Source organism: Oreochromis niloticus, linkage group LG6, assembly GCF_001858045.2.
Source record: "Oreochromis niloticus isolate F11D_XX linkage group LG6, O_niloticus_UMD_NMBU, whole genome shotgun sequence".
Lineage (NCBI taxonomy): Eukaryota > Metazoa > Chordata > Actinopteri > Cichliformes > Cichlidae > Oreochromis > Oreochromis niloticus.
This window is the reverse complement of record NC_031971.2, coordinates 15638498-15658832: the sequence shown is the minus strand read 5'-3', so window position 1 is coordinate 15658832 and position 20335 is coordinate 15638498. Positions and strand designations below refer to the sequence as shown.

General features: G+C 40.2%; 1 protein-coding gene across 9 annotated transcripts in view; it reads right to left on the bottom strand.

The window, feature by feature from the left end:
• lrba (LPS-responsive vesicle trafficking, beach and anchor containing) overlaps positions 1–20335 on the bottom strand; it is a 174712-nt gene that overhangs the window by 129618 nt on the left and 24759 nt on the right. For all 9 annotated transcript variants that reach the window (XM_019360054.2, XM_019360055.2, XM_005469852.4 and 6 more), the window contains exons 3-21: positions 19019–19119; positions 17030–17125; positions 15150–15271; positions 14314–14440; positions 13503–13622; positions 12452–12598; positions 10802–10999; positions 9577–9710; positions 8947–9055; positions 8488–8640; positions 8013–8181; positions 7682–7761; positions 7234–7296; positions 6565–6662; positions 6252–6344; positions 5027–5135; positions 4614–4695; positions 2578–2701; positions 2273–2465 (exon numbers count right to left, since the gene is read on the bottom strand). In XM_019360054.2, the coding sequence (XP_019215599.1) occupies positions 2273–2465; positions 2578–2701; positions 4614–4695; positions 5027–5135; positions 6252–6344; positions 6565–6662; positions 7234–7296; positions 7682–7761; positions 8013–8181; positions 8488–8640; positions 8947–9055; positions 9577–9710; positions 10802–10999; positions 12452–12598; positions 13503–13622; positions 14314–14440; positions 15150–15271; positions 17030–17125; positions 19019–19119 (2318 nt within the window). The remainder of the gene's footprint in view (positions 1–2272; positions 2466–2577; positions 2702–4613; positions 4696–5026; positions 5136–6251; positions 6345–6564; positions 6663–7233; positions 7297–7681; positions 7762–8012; positions 8182–8487; positions 8641–8946; positions 9056–9576; positions 9711–10801; positions 11000–12451; positions 12599–13502; positions 13623–14313; positions 14441–15149; positions 15272–17029; positions 17126–19018; positions 19120–20335) is intronic.

Below are 20335 nucleotides of genomic sequence, written 5' to 3'. Positions count from 1 at the left end.
TGGTGTCCCACAAACTGGTTCTAGACAGCCCCAAAGGAACCTCTTGTTTATCATGCAGCCAAAAGAGTGACTAGATATGTGTAAAAATTCAACAGACTCTGTGCTTTTACTGTACACAGTGATCATTCACCCAAACACCCACTCTGAGCCAGGAAAAACCCACAAATTTAACACAAGAACGAAAAAGGTAAAAGCCAGACATACTGCTGCTCATCCCACTCCATCAGCCAGAAATCTGAACAGCCAATACTCAGATCACAGATAAGACACTTACATGAAAAAGAATTTTTTTTAAAAAAAACTTTTATCGCTAGACAGAAATCCCTGTGTATTAGAGCCTGTAAATTACAATAAAAATCTGTGTGTGTAATGTCTAAGACTTTTTTTAAAAGCCATCCTGCATCAATAGAAAAAGTAGTTTCAGTGCGAGTCACAGACAACTTTTCAGACTGTGCTCAGCTTCAAGTACAGCATCACTCTACAAACCAAACTGACAATTTTACCGTGTTTTACACAAGACAAACTCAATCATAAAAAGTCTTTGTAAAGAGGAGGTGTGCAAATATGTGTGAATGCATATATGCGCTTATCAAGAGGCTCCCGGTGGGCTGGTTGTATTTATGAGGCCTTGTTTCTCTGATTGTTCTCGCGCAGCTCCCATGAATATTCAATGTGATCAGAGAGAAGGGCTTGGTAGAACCCGAGAGAGAAGGAGGGCAAGCAGAAAATGTGCCTGGTAACTCACATTTGCTCAAAAACAGATGCACGCGTGTGCACGTACGTACACACGTGGACGCACACACAAATGCACTACAATCGCACGCACAAACACAGCCCTGCAGCAGTGGGAGGAGATAGCAACAGTGACAAACAGCTTTGGTGCTACAAAGGTGGCAGGAAATCTATCAAACGGGACAATAAAATTGCAATTGAGTTTCTTTAGCTTTTTTTATAGCAGATGCATGCATCTTGGTGGGACCTGCTGCAAGTTCGATTCAGAGGCAGTCCCCGGCCCTCTGTGTATTTGTGTGTGTGTGTGTGTGTCACATTGTACAAGTGCATGGGTTTATTCACACACTGTATGGGTGAAATTCAGCAGGAACAACTGTAACTTCAGTCAAGAAGAAACAGCATTAATCTTGCTGCAATTACACCACATTGTGGAGGGAAGAAAAAAAAACTGCAGTGTTTATCCCTATTGTAAAAAACCCCAAAAAACAGCTAAAATATTAGCATTAGTATTTTTCACACTCCCCAGCAGTCTATTTCTTTTTGAAATATCTCAAAAGCTCAAGCCACTCAAGCTTGCAGCAGCATCTGCTGTTGTGCATACGTGTGTTACCTTTTCAGAATTTCACTGCCACTCCTCTACAATATGCTGACCAATATTTTCTTCTTCTTGAGTCCTTATCATTGTGCTGCACAGTGTTCAGAGGTGTGGGAGTTTTAAAACACCCCACATCCAACACACACAGCAGCCTTCATGCCGCTGATATCCCCGGCAGTCTTTCTGTGCCCCCTATTGGATGAAACCCGTCACGGCACTCCAGGCTACAGTGAAGCGTCTCATATCACGAGCACTTCTTTAACTCAACTTTCAATCTGCCAGGCTTAAAAACCCCCCAGACCACAATCTGACACCAGCCTCAATTACTTCACTGCTCTGGAACAGAGGAGCGTAATATGATATCAACACTGAATTTCTAAAGCAGTATTTTGAATTCAGGTTTTGGAAATACAACGTGCCAGAAGTTTATTTTTATCTGTGTGATGTGAAAGAAAGAGACGCTATACATAAACAAAGAGAGGGAAGACTGAAGGGATTCTTTCCAATTGGTTTATACTGAAACTAGCTTTTAAATTACAATCACTATATAGCTTCCATAGCTTTATCTGATGGGCACCGGGACGCAAGGTTCAATTACCCCGCTCGCCTTTGCTGAAAGTAACCGGGTGAGATGATAGTGCTGTGTAATTCTTTTATTTGAGGAATTGTGTTGTGTCACATTTGAAAGTAAAGACATGGGTGGGAGAACCGATTGCTCTGAATGATCATTGCTTTCTGTTTGGCAGGAATTGAAAAGGAGGAAGAGGCTTGTGAGTGTTTAAGGCTGATGATACTTCAGCAAGATGGTGAGTGTGTTTGCTACAAAAAGATAATGGTAAGATGTTAAAAAGAAAAACAGGAAATGGAAATGGAAGAAGTTTGTAGAGAAGGATAAACAAAGCTGCGTGTGAGCTCTGTGTGTGGGGATATAATGAGCGCTCTGACCTTGGAGTGCGTGATGGACAGGGTGTCCACCCAGACTCGCCAGCCGCCCCACTCATACTTGATGGCGTGGTAGAGCAGGATGCGGAAGATGGCGTACACCATCTCTGTGATTTTCTGCTCCTCGTTGTTTTGCGGGTTGATGAAGCACAGAGAGAGCATCCACTCCTGCCACACCGAGCACTGCAGCAGGCTCCTGAAAACAAACGGCAGCAAATGAGGAGGTGGCGAACCCCACGGGCGCCTAAACGCAGCGTGCACTGACGTGTGATGTACTTCTCTATCCTTTGAATTGGTCCGATTCTTACCTGCGGTTCTCTCGGCTGTTATTGAACAGTTTGATCATGTCTGACAGAAAGACCCTGCGCACCTCCATGCTCTCTTGAGAGGGGGGAGAGTTCTTCAGCAGAGCAGCTATTACCTTCAGAATCTCTGGAAGAGGGAAAAAAAAAACACTCTGTTTACAGTCTGAGATGAAAATGCTTTATGGAGTTAAAAAAAAAAAAAAAAAAAGCACCAGTGCTGGAAAATATCAAAAATACTGTGTCTGCTTTGTGCATTTTGTAATATAATACATAACAGCCAAGCAGTATTTTCAAGGCTTATAAAATAACATTTGAATTTGGAAACATCCAGCATCGTGTTTGGATATACAAAAAGGATTGGTCGCAGGAGGGGAAACCGAACAAATCAACAGCTATATCATACATTGCTTTCAACATGTGCAAATCATTGTGTCACAAACTATCTGAACTTGCAGCTGTGCACACCTGAAAATCTGCGCCCGTGGTAAGGAAAACAGAACAGAGGAGAATAAAAAGCCCAGAGCCATTGATCTTTATCATACCGTAATGGCTTTGGTATCGTTTCAAATGAGAGCGCCAGAGTCACAGGCCCTTCTGAAATGCTTGGCTTCGGTTAAACCAAAGAGACTGACTGTTTAGATGAATTATCTAGACAATGTCAGTGTCCATTTGCTCTGAGTAGAGAGACTGTAGGGCTTGGATTTCACTCGTCTCTTCAGACCTTGGCGCTAACCGATGCCCCCTTGCCCCGGCAGACAGTTGTGTTGTTTCTACGCCTTAGTCACTCAAATTATGAGTCGCTGAACCTTTACCGCCAGAAAATTACCCCAGCATGTACCGGGAATGAGGATGGAGGGATGGCGTGTTCCTTTCTTTCTTTTTTTTCCTTCTTTTTTCCATTTGCTCTTGGTTCTTTTCCCTCGAGTTAATTTGAGGGAAACGGTACTTCCTCGGTTTGTTTGATTGGCTCTGACGTTACTAAAGACTGCAATCAGGGGGCCATTTTGGGAGTTTGTCACAGATTAAATCAAGAGAATACACGGCAAAGGAGAAACAGACCACCAGTCTATGTTCCATACAATATGCTCGCAAACCCATACAAGGTTCCTATGATATAATACTGCCTGTCCGGGATGGTTGGGCAGGAGAGATTTTAACGCAATAAAGGCCCTGGATAATCAATGTGTGACTACACAAAGACCTTGTCAGATTAAGTCTGGCTGGATGTAAACCTTGCTTGTGTTTGGATTTCAGACTGATTAAAGCTTTTCTTTTTTTTAGGCTGCATGTGCATCTATGAAAGCACCAGTATAAAAGAGAGTGGGATGTTTTCTTTTCTTGTTTGAAATGAACACTTAAGATTTCAACAGAGGGAAAGATTTGGTGAGCTGACGTAAAATTCGAGGTAAATAACAGCCTAAAAAAAATAAATAATAAAAGTGACCAAAGCCACCATCCTCGGCTGTGTTTATCCCACGTATAATTAAATATATAAATGCAAAGCAAACAAATAATGGCCAAGTAATAATAGTTATCAGCTATGCAAATATTTTTCATTTTAACATTCATTGAAAATAGCAAAAATTATATAAAAGTTAATTATTGTACAATAAAATCCTCAATTTAATTTAAGAAAAAACACATTAAAAATCTAAACTCACCATTAATTAAACCTAAATGAATTAAAAACACAATTATAAACTGAATAAATTATTATCATGTCACTACATTTATCTTTCCTTTATATGTAAAATAATACCGGTGAAAAACAACGCCGAGGCTCAATAAAACCAGCAGACGAGTGTATATTTGTCACACAAAGTGTTTGCACCATCCTTGTGTAAGGTTTACATCTGAGGTTCAGGAGTCTGAAAATACGTTCCGGCTGCAAAATTTATGTCGTTCATTTGTTTGACGGTATATAGCGATTGCACGGATCCACGGGGAATATCCTCCTGCGGCACAGAGCCGTAGGTATGTAGAGGGTATGCTGCGGCAGATGATTTAGGGGAGCGGTGTGGCGCGGAGGAGGCACTTACGTGGGTTGAGAATCTTCACAGTGGAGTCGGGGTCCGGATGCTGTTTATGGATCACTTGAGTGCAGATCTGCTCTGTAAGAATCTATCGGGGGATTCAAGTCATAAATGTCCACATAAGTCTTGAGGATAACAGAGAAACAAAGCACAGGGATATCTGCATGCTTCTAAATTATTTCACAAATCAAATTTCTGTTGGTGGTCAACCTAATGTGTTATTGCATTTTCATATAAAGTACAAACAACTGAGACAGATTAGAAAATAAGGCACAAATTCAGCATACTGGGGAAAAAAAAAAAATCTGTCATGTGGCTGAACACAGAGGTTATTAGTGTGTGTTTTGTTAATGTTGTCTACATAGAAAGCTTCCACTCTGCAAGCACGAGCCTCGAGGGTGAATGGGCAGCATACAGACCTCAAAAAGCACATTGTACATTGTCATGGTGAAGTGGCTGGAGTGGAGCATCAGGCGTTCGGTGAGCAGGGAGAACAGGCCGTGACTCAGCATGACCTCTGCTTTCCTCCTGATCGAAATGATAAAAAGGTCAAAGGTCGGTCAGCAGTCATCAGTATTTGCTTAAACAATTGTTATATTGGAAAACATGATGAACCAAACTTATATCAGTTTGCAGAAACACACAACCAGAATCTCAATTTTAAAATCAATATTAAAATCAATGTTTAAAAAGAACTCTTTACACTATAAGGAATAACGAAAGCAATTCTGGAGTGTGTGATAGCTCGAATGTTAATAAAAATAAAAAACGGAGCCGTGTTAAGATAAAAAATCTTTACACAGCTCTGTTTGAAATCTGCAGCGGTACAAATCAGCTGTGCTCTTGCTAACATTTGACAAGGAGGAAATGAAAAAGAGAATCCCCGCTGACAAAGCCTGGCTTTTTGCTTTCATCTCTAATCATTCATCAGCCCCACTTTTACTTTTGTATCATAGCCTCGAAAACTGAACTACTTGCAGATGTGCACATGTGGATTTCAAGGCTTAAAACTGCTGCAAAGACGATCGTTAAAGTTGTTTCTTTAACTCCTATATCAATACAAGCTGCACAGTATCAATGGTGATTATTAGCAAAAAAATTATAATTTCATTAAGTAAATTTATATTAAGTATCATCACCCAAAATGGCAATACTGACATGCTAAATTCTTTTTCTTTTTCATTAGTTATTTTACTGTGTTCGGTCAGCATGCGGGCTAATACAAATTAAATGTTAATGAGAATCCTTTTAAAAGTGAGTTTTAGCTATAATACAGTTAAAATCAGGATAATGAGAAAATGTACTTTATTTTTAGAATATAAAGAACTCCAACGAAACTGTTAAGAAAATATCCAGTAAGCATCTAAATAAAACTCTTAAATTAACCAGGTTAAGGACTTTTTTCCTCTCGTTTGCAATATTTTTGGACAGCCCTTTTTATTTTACAGTGCAGTGCAGAAAAAAACGACACGTGGTTAGAGACAGCAGATCCAGCTTGTATGCAGTGATAGTGCAGAGTCTACTCTATTAGAAAAAAAAAAAATCTACCAGTGTTGGCTTTCTGTTTTTTCGTCACTTAGTAAAAGTAAAAAGTAAAGTAAAATGTGTTCTTGTATCTACAAAGACTTCTAATAAAGTACTTACTTTGGTGACAAGTGTTTCAGAAAGTAGCCCAAAACTTTGAGTGCTTGGACTCTTATTCCCTCATTTTTGGCGGCCAAAAGCTTGTAAATCACACTGTGGGACGAAAAACAGAAAATCTTAACAGTTAACAAAAAGAAACATATTTAAACAGCAAAAACTTTTTTTAATGAATACATGCATATTAAATTGTTATGTCTTGTGTTTTCCTAAGCACAGGGCTGAAACTAAGAAATGCAAAAGTTGCTCCAACTGGAACCATTCACACCGTTTGTAAAGGAGCTCATGAATATGGATATAAAAAGTCGATCTTTACCGAATCCCATTCCGCTGGTCAAAGGCCTGAATCATGGATCCAGGATGCTCAGACATGAGAGCGACCAGCAGCTGCAGCACATCCATGAGATTGTCGTCCTGAGGAACATGAAGGAAGGAGACTGAAACTATTGTAGTATTTAAAAAGGACAGTGGGAAACGAGCCAGCTTCGCCAATGATATCTAAATGATGAAGGGCTTACAGTGAACTGTGTATTTAAATCTAAGCTAAAAGCAAATATATATCTAGTCACTAATTGATATTTATATTTCTGCCTTGTACAGCAGTGGCAGTAGCAGCAATAATACATGGACTACATCATAAGGGTCTGAACTAAAGAATTACAACATACAGGCTGTGCAATGTATGGCTGCTGCATGATGGTGGCTTTTCCAGACAGTGCTGTAAACACCATTTAGGTTCACTGCGTTACTGACTGATCTGAATGATTCATTTGCTATGCATCACTTCACTGTAAACAACCCCACTTCTGTCAGGACCTCAAACTGGCAGACTTGGAAGAATAACAAGAACCAGTAATGCAGCGTTTAGAAGCAGAAAGTGTTTGCTCATGCTCTCCATATCAGATGGTGAGCCACACCAAATGCAGTGTAGCGGTACTGTGTTGCCATCTGGTGGTGAGGTCTCTTTCTGCCGGTCTATGCCTACCTCATGCATGGTTAGGAGGTAGCTGAGGATACTCTGTAGCTCATCTTCCTTTACTCCATGATCCTAAAATGCAAAAGGCGCAGATTGTTTTAACAGCGCAAGACTGGAAAAAGAGGAGACTAAGAAACAACATTTTTAACTCTGTAAACCCTAAACATGCAAAGCACACGCTGCTTAGTTCACCAACATGGAAAAATGAGATTATAATGATGAAACTTTTAATGATATCGAAATTCCACATACTGTAATAAAATATTTGAACCCTGCAAAGCCAAGTGTAATATATGCATTACAATATATTGAAAAAAAAAAGTCAGATATAGCAAATATGATACATTTATTTACCAACAGGCAGATCAAAGGATGGCTAAAGGTTTTAATCATCCTAAGAACAAGAGCAGTGCATGCTGAGTTACAACACATGCCTGAGGAAGAGGCATAAGCTTACCTTCATTATGAGCTGCTTGACAAACAGCAGCAGAAAGGCTCGCAAAGAGAGTATCTCCTTCTGATTTGGCCTTGGACCTTCTGAAAACCAAAAAAGTTCAATGGCTGTTCAGCGTGGCTAACAAAAAAAAGGCACAAAACTACAAGATGATCCATTTTATTTTGTAAAAGTTTGACTCGATATCACTTGAAAGGACTTGCGTACAGTGTGGGTGTGCTTGTATGTGTGAATCTGTGTTTTTGTGCACATGTGCATGTGGAAGCTAAGTTTTATCAGGGGTTTGATTATGTTGTAATTGCTGCATACTTTTGCATTTTGTGTGTAGGCTCACCTAGGCCTTTGGGTACGATTCCACTGCGGTCCTGAGGGTTGACAACCCAGTAGTAGAATTTTAGTGTATGCATGATCTGAAGCACAGTGCCCACCCTGCGAATAGCGTTGTAAATGGTCACTGTGCTGATGAACTCTGTCGCCAGGTAGGTGTAGAGTGTCAACTGCACCTGCACAGGTTATAAAAGCAAATGAAATTTAAATGTGCATGCACTCAGGGTCGAGTCCAGTTTTACTGTGTCCTTGATTTTTGTTCCTTTGAGAGGCAACTGGATGCTTGGAAAGCTCCTAAGGGTTGAACCGAGTCATTCTTGTTTTAATGGCAGTTATAGGTGGAGGGATAACCTTGAACTCCAAGCGCAAAAAAGCTGAAAATAAGTTCTAGGGCAAAAGCACAGAGGGGCAAATCTGTGTGCAGTAAAAATTTCTACATCTTTTTAAACTTAACCAAAAAATAATGTAGCCCTGTGTGTTACCTTGGCAGGGGCATGGATCCAGATGGCAGGGTTGAACAGAATGTGGTCACACAGCTGCTTGAGCAGCAAGATCCCATTCTGCAAGTTGCTAAGGTATCTGGAAAAGGCCAGTACAATGTCCAGGACGGGCCTCGTCACATGCACCTTGGAAGACTGGCGCAGAGAGGGAGACAAGGAGGCACAAAGTGACACAAGTGGAGGTGAGGGAGGAAAAAAATCCATAGGAAGTACAAAGGTAAAGAGACCGCAAAGTGAAGAAGGAAAATAGATTCCATGCAGAGAAAGAAGAGGAGGAGCTCCAAGCAAGGAAGTGTACAGTAAGTGTTAATGTGTGCCTGTGTTAGTGTATTTGCATTGGAGATGAATTAATATTTGTGTTACAGCTGTGCTGGGATCATTATCAGTGCAACTACCAGGACAGGAAAATGGTCTTCTTGCCAGTTAAGCCAGTTTACTCACCTTTTCCAAAGTATAGCCAATGACGAGGAAGCCTTTGCAGGCCAAGACCTGCTCTTGCATAGCCACTGAGTTCTTCAAGAGCTCCATCACAAAGGATAGCAAAGTGCAGCTAAGAGCCACAGACAGACAAACAGGGACAAAGAGAAGGACAGACTACAAGTCAGACAGTGACAGTCTATGTAAGCTGCTGACAAAGCCCAGACTGTCAAGGACACATCATACAGGAAATGTGATTGAATGAGGTTGTGTGTCTCCTTTGTGCTGGGGTAACAGTTTCAACCTAGCATCACCTTGAGGACTGCAAAAACATCCACAATACAATTTAGAAGTAATAAACAAAGCAATGTATGTATTAAACTAAACATTTAGTAAGGATAAAATAATCTGAGAGTAACATTTTAATTTAAGAAGCAGCGTACACTATTTAGACCATTCAATTCTGTAGTAGTTAAGAAACAATAGTACAATATTAATTCACTGTTACTCTGCACGCTTCATAGCCCTTGAAGTAACAGCCCTAATAAAACACCATATGTGTTACAACCAGAGTGGTCTTAATGACAAATGAACAAAAGCCTCCTGATTATTCACTGCTCGGCTTACTACTGTAGTGCACGTAAGTGGTGTTACCAGACAGAGGTGTCCAGCTCGTTGCTGGAAGGCTGGCAGTAATCCAGCTGTGCAAACAGTGGGAAGAGGACCTGCACACCACCGATAGAGTGTATGCCGCTCTGGACTGAGTGAGTCACCACAGCTTTCACATCCTACAGAAACACACATATATATATCCACGTTACACATGCAATCAGCATCGCACAGGGTCACACAGATGTTCTTCTGATAATTACAGGGATATGTAACTACTTTTGGGGTTTTAATGCCACAGCATAACATAAGAGCCCTCATTTGAATCTTGACTGTTGCTGCCTGCTAACCTCCTAACCTCAAACCATAGTTTTGATATTTCCTCTTATTTACTGTAATGTTTTATAATATTTCCCCCCAAATTTATATGGATGTTGCTCAGTGTTTGAGAGGGTAGACACAACTAATGGATGAGAAAACCAAACCGAAAAAAAGTGAGAATTTTTCCCCGCTTCTTCTATAGGATTGGAATTTTTGAGCATGGAATAGCAAAGCTGCAAATATAGGTCACACATTCATTCATATTTCACACCGAGTGTGTTTGTTTGTGTGGTGTAGGGAGCGTATGTTTATGTGGCGGCAAAGGCCTCCCCCACAGAGGAAACAAAGTACTTTCTTTGATGAGAGGGCATGAGAGAAAAACTCAATTAGTGCTCGAGAGGAGAAAACTCAACATGATTGAAGAAACAGTTTTACACGTGCGGTGCACATTTCTCTGAGCATGTTTGTGGGTACGTACATGACTATGGCAGAATTTGGAAAATGTCCATGCACTAACACCATATACAGCTACAAAAGAAAAATGCACAACTACTCAAATGTAGTTCCAAACTAAATCTCCCAGAGAAAGCCAATTTTATAATTAGAGCACCAGGATGGCATTTTTCAGCAGCTGCAGCAGTCTGGCTGGCTGGCTCAACACATTTGCTCCTCTGCCCTAATGAGGCTATTAAAATGAAAAGATGCCAACTGGGCCACTTTCATTACCGTGTGGGAAGAAAGAGAGTAAAGAGTGGTACATATGGAACAGCGGGAGGGAAGGAGCAGGTGTAGAGGTGCTGAATGAATTTAGGCAGTGAAACTGCTTTAATGTTGGTGCTGTATGGTGACTTAAGGTTAAAGTAAAGCAACGCTATAAATACCATCTCCAAGGGGGGAATGGCTCTAATATGATAGACGCACTAAGTGTTAACCGTGAGGGTGTAATTACCTGCAGCATGAGCGCATGGGGTGAGTGGACGAAAATGGAGACATTGTCCTTCGGGGAGGACTCAAGGCAGAGCTGGGCATCTGTGGCTCGGGGATTGTAAGTGAAGGCAATACTAGAAGACAACTTGCCGTCATACAGTAAGGTCTTATGATGCTCAGCGAACAACAAGTCACTCTCAGCCTTGTACTTGAATGTGCCCTGAGCAAGACAAAGAAAAGGGCAAAAAGTGTTTAGTAAAAAAATAACATGAGACAGTCTCTGCATCGTTCTTTTAAGCATGCATCTTTCTACAACTCTATTAACCAAACAAAAAGGCCAGTTACAAATACTGAATCAACGCAATCATCTGCAAATTATACAATACTTCAAAGACGAGACATTGCATGTTTAAACAGAGAATTCTTGCTTTTGAAAGATTATATGCCTAATTTTAATTTGATCCCAGTTGTGGAGTCTTAAAAACAGACCTGTTGGAGCACAAACTAATTAGGTTCATTAGTAAAGACTGAGACAGATCCACTGCTCAAAGACTGCAAGGACAACAAGACGCACTCAGAGCACAAACATCCACGAGCAGCTCACTCACTGGTCAGCTCTTACTTTTAAGGGAACAATACTGTAGTTTGTATTCATTCATCTACCTTCTTTCTTCTTTTTAAAACATACTTTATGTTCATGTAGTACATTTGACGGGATATTTTAAATCTTTATACATACTGCAACACATGCCACACTGAGAATAATAGTAAGAACCATTGTTTATAAGTTTAAGGCTTTTAGTCCATGTTCAACCAATAAATTATTAAGTTGACCTTGAAGACCTCAGTGAATGTAAGCCAAACTGTAATGGACCTCACTCTACACCCCTATAAAATTTTATCAGACTATTATTTAAATCTTTTTGAGTTATCATGTTTACAGACAGATGCATGTAACCGCTACCAAAAACATAACCTCCCGGAGGCAACTAGCTCATCAACATAAATGAATGTTTCTTAACTTGTATACCAAAGTATGTTTAGATTACAACACATTAAAGGACTTTGATAATATATTGAAATCTCTGTAAGCATCTATGATTACTGGCTACGATCCAAAAGAACACCACTGCTGTTCATTTAATATGGACTCGGATGATTTTTCTAAATGTGAAATTCTTCTTGGAAACCGTGGATGTTGTGCCCTGTTGTGGCCACCCAGCTTGTTATCATTATGCAGTTAAAAAGCGAGCATAGCTCCAAAAAAAGATTGTTGCCTCCAGTGCAGAGCTGTCACCCACTGAAAACATTTTACACATGAGGAGATGAAAAACATGGCACAGGGATGTCATAGTATCCAAGAAAGTAAAGTAAACAACCTGCAAAGGTGCTAAAATTGCCCTTCTTAATTCCTGAATGTTTAAAATGTTGACAAAAGGAGAGAAGTCATGCCAGTATATATTTTTCCTCTCTAAGATGCTCATTATTATAACCAATCATGTTACTGAACTTTTTACAATTAATCTAATTAGTAGCAAAAATGTTCCTCTAAAGTTGCACATGTCCAAACTTTTGAGATTTTTCAAAAAAATAGTAACACGTGTCAGTTTAAACACTTGATATTCTTTTCTATGTTCTGCTGTGAATAAAATACAGTTTTATGCTTTCCAACCTGGTAGCCCGGACCCAGCTGATAGATAGCAAGGATCTGAGCAGCGCTGAGAGCTTCTCCAAACAGGTACACTGCCCCCATCTGTCCGCAGAACACACGGTTGATATCTGCCGTCTCAGACGATCCCAGGAAACACTTGTCAAATGTCTGCAAAGGGAGGAAGCAGGAAGGGAGGAAGGAATTACGAGAGCACCAAAAGGAAAAAACAAAAATAGACAAAAGGAGGAAAAAAAAGAGGTATGACGCGAGGAAGGAAATAAGGGGTGACGACAGATGGGGGTGGGTAAACAAAACCAAAAAGGAAAGGAAAAAAAAAAAATCAAGAGAGAACAGCAGGGTAAGACACACTGATGTTAACTCTAGCTTTAAAGCAGAAATATTAAGAATGATAAGATCACGTCTCCTTCAAGAAGCCAATTTGCTTTCTGACATCTACAGGATTACATTACACTGTGATGGTACAATAATTCCAAACATAATGTAATGTTACAATCTTTTATCTCAGCATGACAGAAAGCAATCCTGTGGACTGTGACAGAGTTCTGAAGTGTGAATCGAACACGGTCATCATTTAATCATTTTCCACTGCATTTTCCATGCTTCACAGATGGAGGGAATGGCAAGCCCTCTGAAAGCAAGGACTGTGAATGGATGTGAGTGAAATCAGGCAAGATAGTCTGGGTGTTATTTGTTTGGTTTTGAGTGACGAAACTGATATTTAGACAGAAAACCTGTTAGAGCACCGAACCCCTACATGCTAGAATCAATGGCTACATTTTACCAAATGGTTCATGTAATAATATTTATGATTTGCAAACACAGAAATGGCTTATTTAAGCGGATACTTGGGCATTTAGCAAAAAAAAAACAAATAGCACTACATGAAAAGCAAAACATTTCTCCCCAAATCACACACTCTTCCTTTAATTCTCCATGAATCTGTGCAGACATTAAATATTACATGAGCTGTTAGTAGCACCAACTCCTGTTGTGTTTTTGAGAAAAAAGAAAAAAGAAAAAAAAAAAAAACTATTAAACTGTTGCTACTTACATCGCTGGTGTTGACAAACCAGGCAATGTCTCCGAAGGAAGCCAGTTCACCGTTCACAAAGCAGGCAATTTCACTGTTTTTCCAGCGGTTGTAGATATGAACTAGAGTCACCATGTACCACTGCAACAACCAGAACAAGCACACTTTCACACACTGGAAGTGCATCAATCAGACACACACACATCATGTTATCAGCAAACCAGTACTCTGTGTCCTCCATCACTGTAATTCAGTCACGTTTCATGACTCACTGCCCTCAGCTATGATCCCACCTTCTGCTTAATGTTTGCTTCTAGTTTTACTTCAGCTTTGCAACCAGTGAAATAATAAATATTAGTTTATTATGTGAGAGAACAAGCATTATAATGATGTAAAAATCAACTAAAATGAGTCCTCTTGGGGTTTGGTGAAGTAAGATGACTCCTTCATGCTCCGGGGGGGAAAAAAACAAAAAACCCCAGAAACTTTCAAATTGCTCGCAGACCGTGGCTTTCTGAAACTAACAGTATTCAACGTGTGCTTTGTGTGGAAGGAACAGAGCACTGGATAATCCTTCTCTCCCACTGCCCTCCTTCCTCCGTCTTCTAGTTTTGCTTCTCCCCAGAGTCGGGTAAGATGTGGCAGCTCATTTTTAAAGGAAGGGCTAGATTTATCGTGTGTGCACATGTGTATTTGGGTGTATGGATGTGACTGATTATGTGTGCGCTGACATATGATTTCTGTGATCTATTTACAAGGATTTGCCTTTTCATGTGTTTGAATATTTGGTTACAAAACCCTGTATTCCGCTTCGTTTTCTTTCCTTTCGTACCTTCTGCGGTTTGAAGTCATACTTTACACAGTGCTGGAATCCTTTCCCCTTCGATTTTAATGAGGTCACTATCAAACAGCCGCCCACAAAGTGTGCCGAGTAACCCATGCCTTTGCTGGTACGGAAACTGAAACAAAATGAAGGGGAAATACAAACATGTAACTTTACTTTGGAAATGATGCTGCACAGTTTCATACTAACTACTGTACCTTTTAGTGGGAGTGTGAATTACAGTTAAAAACATTAATAAAAAAACCTTTTCAAGGGAATTTTTAAAGCATAAAAAAACAATCATTTCTGAACCTCACTAAGTCTTCCCATCCGTCTCAGTGTCCCAGAGAGATGGGGCCCCTGCATGTGATTTAGTGAATATCTCTCTTGTTAAAAGGGCACCAGACTGAAGGGGGGAGTTTTTATTAAGGATTCTCTCAAACAGCTCGTTGGCTGCCCGGTTTGCTTACCATTTTCACAGCGGCTTAAGCAGACCCCTGCTGAATAAATGAGATTTTGGCAGAAATGAATGTCGGTTGAAAATAAAATGTTCAGAGCGTTTGTTTTACTTGTTCCTCAGAGATTAAACAAAGTATGAAGACACAGGGGGAAAAAAACAACCTTTGAGGCTGGAGGGAGTGGGTTTCAAAATAAATCATCTTGGTGGGAAAATTGACACGCTCACCTTTCGTGCAGTTTTCTTTGTGTCTAAACTATGTCCTAAAGGCGAAGTTGGCACTCCTGCATTCCATTTGTGCCACGTTCAAACAAAATTAACATTTAAATGGCAAAGAGCAAAGGTTTATGTTCGCTCCTTAATGTTTTGAAAATTCTTGTGTACCTACCAGTACAGGTAAGGCTTGTCTTTGTCTACATTGATGTTGTTGAGTGGATCCATGCGGATCCACGTGTGGAATGTAAACCCATTCTGATATGGCCATTTTGCTATGGGGGGCAGAGCTATTGCCTGTTATGGGAACACAAACAGAAGAAAAAACAAAAAGCATCAGACACTGTGATGTAGGATCCCAGCCAACTGTGGAATGAAATGAGCCTTCAAATATTAACTAACACTGTTCGGTAGTGCAGTAGGTCAGTCTGAAACCCCACAAAAACAAAACAAAAGTGAGGAAAAGCTGGAAAACATTTACTCTGAATCACATTCCTGTCTTATGTTTCATTAGCAGAGGTATGTGCACTGTACACAGCACACAGTAGCAAGCACAGACACGTAATAGCAGCATTTAGGTGAAAAAGAAAAAAATGAAACCACAGCTCACAAGGCAGCGTGCTGCATCTGTACATGTGTCATCATCTCAGCAGAGGGTTACACACACAAGCAGGAAACCACACACAAACATGCAGTATGTTAAAGGTGTGAGTAGACTAATGAAGTACAGAGGAACAGATTTAAACACGTCTATGTGCATTAGACGTAATGAAAGGTTCATTCAGCTTCATGCTTTAATGCTCCATTTGCCCTTTAGCCTGCGTCCATGTATTTAAAAACACTGATTATAAGGCATTTAGCTCCAAAGTTTAGTAGCGATTATCAATCGAAGAACAACTGTGACATATTCAAATATGAGAGAAAAAAGACTCCCAAGGTGATCGCATTGACGTGCCACAAAATATCTTGTGGCAGGAAGAGGGGGAAAAAAACAGCAATGCAATTTTTCATGTATGTGGTAAGGATGCAAAAAGCAATGCTTTTATAAACAATGCTTTTGTAAAGTTTCAGTGCAATGGAAACTAAAGCTGGAGAGTGCCACTCACAGCCAAAGTAGATTATAATAATTAGGCAGATAACTGACTGTAGATTCAGTTCATGATTTCGTTTTTCTTTTTTCAAGTCTGTTAATTTTTCTGTAGCTGTCACAATCGATAATCCTGTAATATGCACCAAGGGTGTGTTATGATGTGTCATTTTTGAACTCAAAACCTACTAAAAGATGTTAAGCAGAGACAAATAAGGCACTGTGCAGCCTGCCTTTCCATGATACGAACGGCAAAACGAGGAGGGGGAGACTTCCACTAAACTAATGTGCAGCCAAGTTACAAACCATATTTGAATATTTCAAAGCTCACTATGCATGACCTTTGCTTCATTAATGTGTTTCATGCAAACATCAGAAAGCATGGTACAAGCATCAAACTGCATGAGATTATACTCCAACATTACTACACACTTCACAACATTCAGCAGGAATGAACTAGCTTTGGAGCCCTGGGAGGGGCCTGACGCTTAATAGCAGATCAGAAAATATATAATATAAAAAAATATAAGTAGTATGAAAAATAAAAAGCATGTGTAATGCAGTCAATAAGAGAAAAATTACACACAAGACTGAACAGTTGGCTTAATGGAAAACAGGTGAAAAAGCAAAGATCAGACGTCCTTGATTTCATCCCGACACTGGTGTAAAATATTTCTCAATGGTGGTGGGAACAAAAGATTTTTCACAAATTTTAGAGTGAAGTCATTGTTCCTAAATTCCACTTGAACACTTCTCATGCATTATATTCCTCCTTGGAGGCTTTTCTTGTTTTTTTCTCTTGTTTCTGTGGTTACCACTAAACTCAGTTAGGTCCATGATTTCACATCTTTAATCATTAATTTAGTGTTTCATATAAAAGCCACTGATAGTGCACACGGGCAAAACTACAAACATTACATCTTTGTCCCAACTGTATTGTGTTTACAGTTGTGGCATTATATACTCACAGCTGCATTTTTTCCTGGAAAGCTGAAGAAGGAGTCGGGGCCGCTCCTGTGAGCCATGTACTTTAACACTGACAAAAGCTTCACTGCGTGACGAGGCTGAGGAGAAAACACAGACACATGGGTGTTACTTAAGGCAGCTGATATAGTATCAAAGTTCAAACAAGCATACACACACAAATATGCACACCCTGGTTTTAAACCTGCTCTTCACACATGCAGGCTCATTCTGCTTGTTCTAAATCTAACTCAAAGACTGACATCCTGAGAGATTTCCTCACATTTCCTAAACCCTGTGCACGGCAAAGTACGCCTATTTAAAATACACTATATCGCTAAGAGCATTCGCTAAGAGCATTCACTCACCCATCCAAATCATTGAATTCAGGTGTTACAATCCCAGGAACTCAGCCACAAAGTGGCAGGCCACATAAAATCACTGAGTGGGGTCAGCAGATGCTGAGGTGCAGATGTTGACAACTTTTTGCAGAGTCAATCACTACTGACCTCCAAATTTCATGTGGCCTTCAGATGAGCTCAAGAACAGCCTGCAGAGAGCTTCATGGAATGGGTTTCCATGGGCGAGCAGCTGAATCCAAACCTTACATCATCAAGAGCAATGCAAAGTGTCATGTGTCGGATGCAGCAGTGTAAAGTAGGCTGGCACTGGACTCTAGAGTGACAAATCACCCTTCTCTGTCTGGCAATCCAATGGATGAATCTGGGTTTGGTGGTTGAAAGGAGAACGGTACTTGTCTGATTATATTGTGCAAAGTGTAAAGTTTGGTGGAAGGGATTATTTTGTGAGGGTGTTCTTCAGGAGTTAGGCTTGGCCCCTTAGTTCCAGTGAAAGGAACTCTTAATGCTTCAGGATACCAAGATATTTCGGACAATTTCATACTCCCAGTTTGGGGATGACCCCTTCTGTACCAGGATGACTATGCACCAGTGCACAAAGCAAGGCCCATAAAGACATGGATGAGCGAGTTTGGTGTGGAAGAACTTGCACAGAGCCCTGACCTCAACCTGATAGAACACCTTTGGGACAAAAAAGAGCTGGGACTGCAAGGCTGGTGTTCTTGTCCAAAATAAGTGTCTGACATCACAAATGCACTTCTAAAAGAACAGTCAGAATTTCCCATAAACCCTCTTAAACCTCGTGGAAAACCCTCGGAGAAGAGTTGAAGCTGTTATAGCTGCAAAGGGTGGACCGACATCATATTAAATCCTATGGATTAAGAATGTTACCTCACTCAAGTTCATGTGTGCATGAGACGAGTGAATACTTTTGGCAATATAGTCTGTGTTGTATAAATACAAATATGACTGAGTGTTTTTACAAAAGGAAAAGAAAAAAGAAAGTCATGTTTTACTAGCACAACACAAGCTCCCATGGTCTATCCGGCTCCAGATATTCATAAGGGGAAAAAAATGGAGCAGTAGCAAAAGCTGCTTGACAGGGGAAAGTGTGAGGTGAAATTTACAGGCATAAAATCAACTTGGCCCATTTCCTTCACTTGATTAGTGTCAGTGATCAATGGGTTACTCTTCTTCTCTTCCTCGCTTCATCTGTCATCCCTTCTGTGCTACTGATTCTCCCTGGATGAAGCAACTTATCTTCTGTACATGCATCATAAATCTTAATTTCATTGTGGGTATACCTGTGTGCAGCTGCTCAGACAGGATTTACTGTAGAAAATCTTCTCCAACTGTGTAAATACTAAATAATAAGTGTGTTGGCTCGCACGGTCGTGATGTGAAAAAAAGCAACCTAAATTTAGAGTGTGTGTGTACTCTCAAGAAGCAGCTAATATCAATAATCTAGAGGTGCAAAGACCAGTGAACAGGAGTCATCTGGTTTCACGTGATCTATATTTTCTGTGTGATGAGGGCATTGCCTGTGGGATGGCAGCAGTTTAGGTGTTGCTAGAACATTGCTCATGCGGGGCTCTGACAACCAAGACAGATCACCGTGGCGAGCCTCTGACTCACCCACTGCCCTTGCTCCCCTTGCAGCTTGCTGAAGAAAAGCTTCAGCTCTTTGACTGTGATGCTGTAGCTGGCAAGTACACCCAGCATGTCCACCAGCAGGTCTGCAAGGACACACGTACACAAAGAGGACAGAAAACAGAGGCGTTAAACATGGCAGGTTAAAAAACAGGCTGACAAGATATAATACAACCTTATTTCCAAAACAGTTCAGCAAATGTGTAAAATGTAATAAATAAATAAATAAATGCAGTGATTTGCAAGTCTCAAACTCACATGTTATTCAAAATAGGACATAAGCTTATCAAGTGTTTGAACTGAGATGTTGAACTAAATCCTATATCAGACAAGAATAAGGCATTCCTCTTCCAAACGTCCTGCAGCTAGAGTCCTCAGTTCCCACACGTTTACAAACTACTGTTAAAAGAAAAGGGGATGCTACACAGTGGTAAACATCACCTTGTTCCAACTTTTTTGAGACATGTTGCTGCCATCAAATCCAAAATTACCTCATTTTTGTCTTAACATGATACATTTTCTGAGTTTAAACAATCCATGTTCTGTTCTAAATAAAATCTGGTTTTATTAGATTTGCAGTTCATTGCATTCCGTTTTACTGTACATTTTGCACAGCATCCTAGCTTTTTTGGAAGTATTACATTAATACTACCAAATTATTACTGTATTATTACCATTACAGTAAGAATTACAGTGCAGCGAAAGTTTCGAGCAACTAAAAATGGGGGACCTAAAATAGACAGGATGCTCCGGGAGAGTCCCAGCTTCTGTGCAGTCTCTTATTAGTCATTATTGATAATGAGCCTAGTGACAGATAAGACTAGTGCATTTTACGGAAGTTAACCGTTTAATATGATTCACTTCTTCCAGCATAAAGATGAATAACATCTGGGAGGACTTTTTCTACATAATATTAAAGTCTTGCTGTTGAATTCTGTACTACATGGTTTCATTTTGGTTTTTAGTAAAGGGTATAGCAGATCTCTTTAACTTAACTAATACTGCATTCACACTAAAGTGAATGTTATTATAATCATTACTTTTAGCCGCCTAGTTACTACTGGGCTATATCACCCTTGCTTGACTGCATACATGCTCCAGGCCAGAGCTGTTCTAGCTGGCAAAAGTTCACTGAACCATACACTGCAGGACTAATTCGTACTAATTTCCAGATGGGCATCAGACAAATTAGACTTTGACTTAAGGAGGCTGCACAGGACAACTGAATTCTCACTCAGCAGAATATGCCAGTGTATGCAACACTGGAGGATGAAATTATGATATTTTGGACAAAAAACTGTA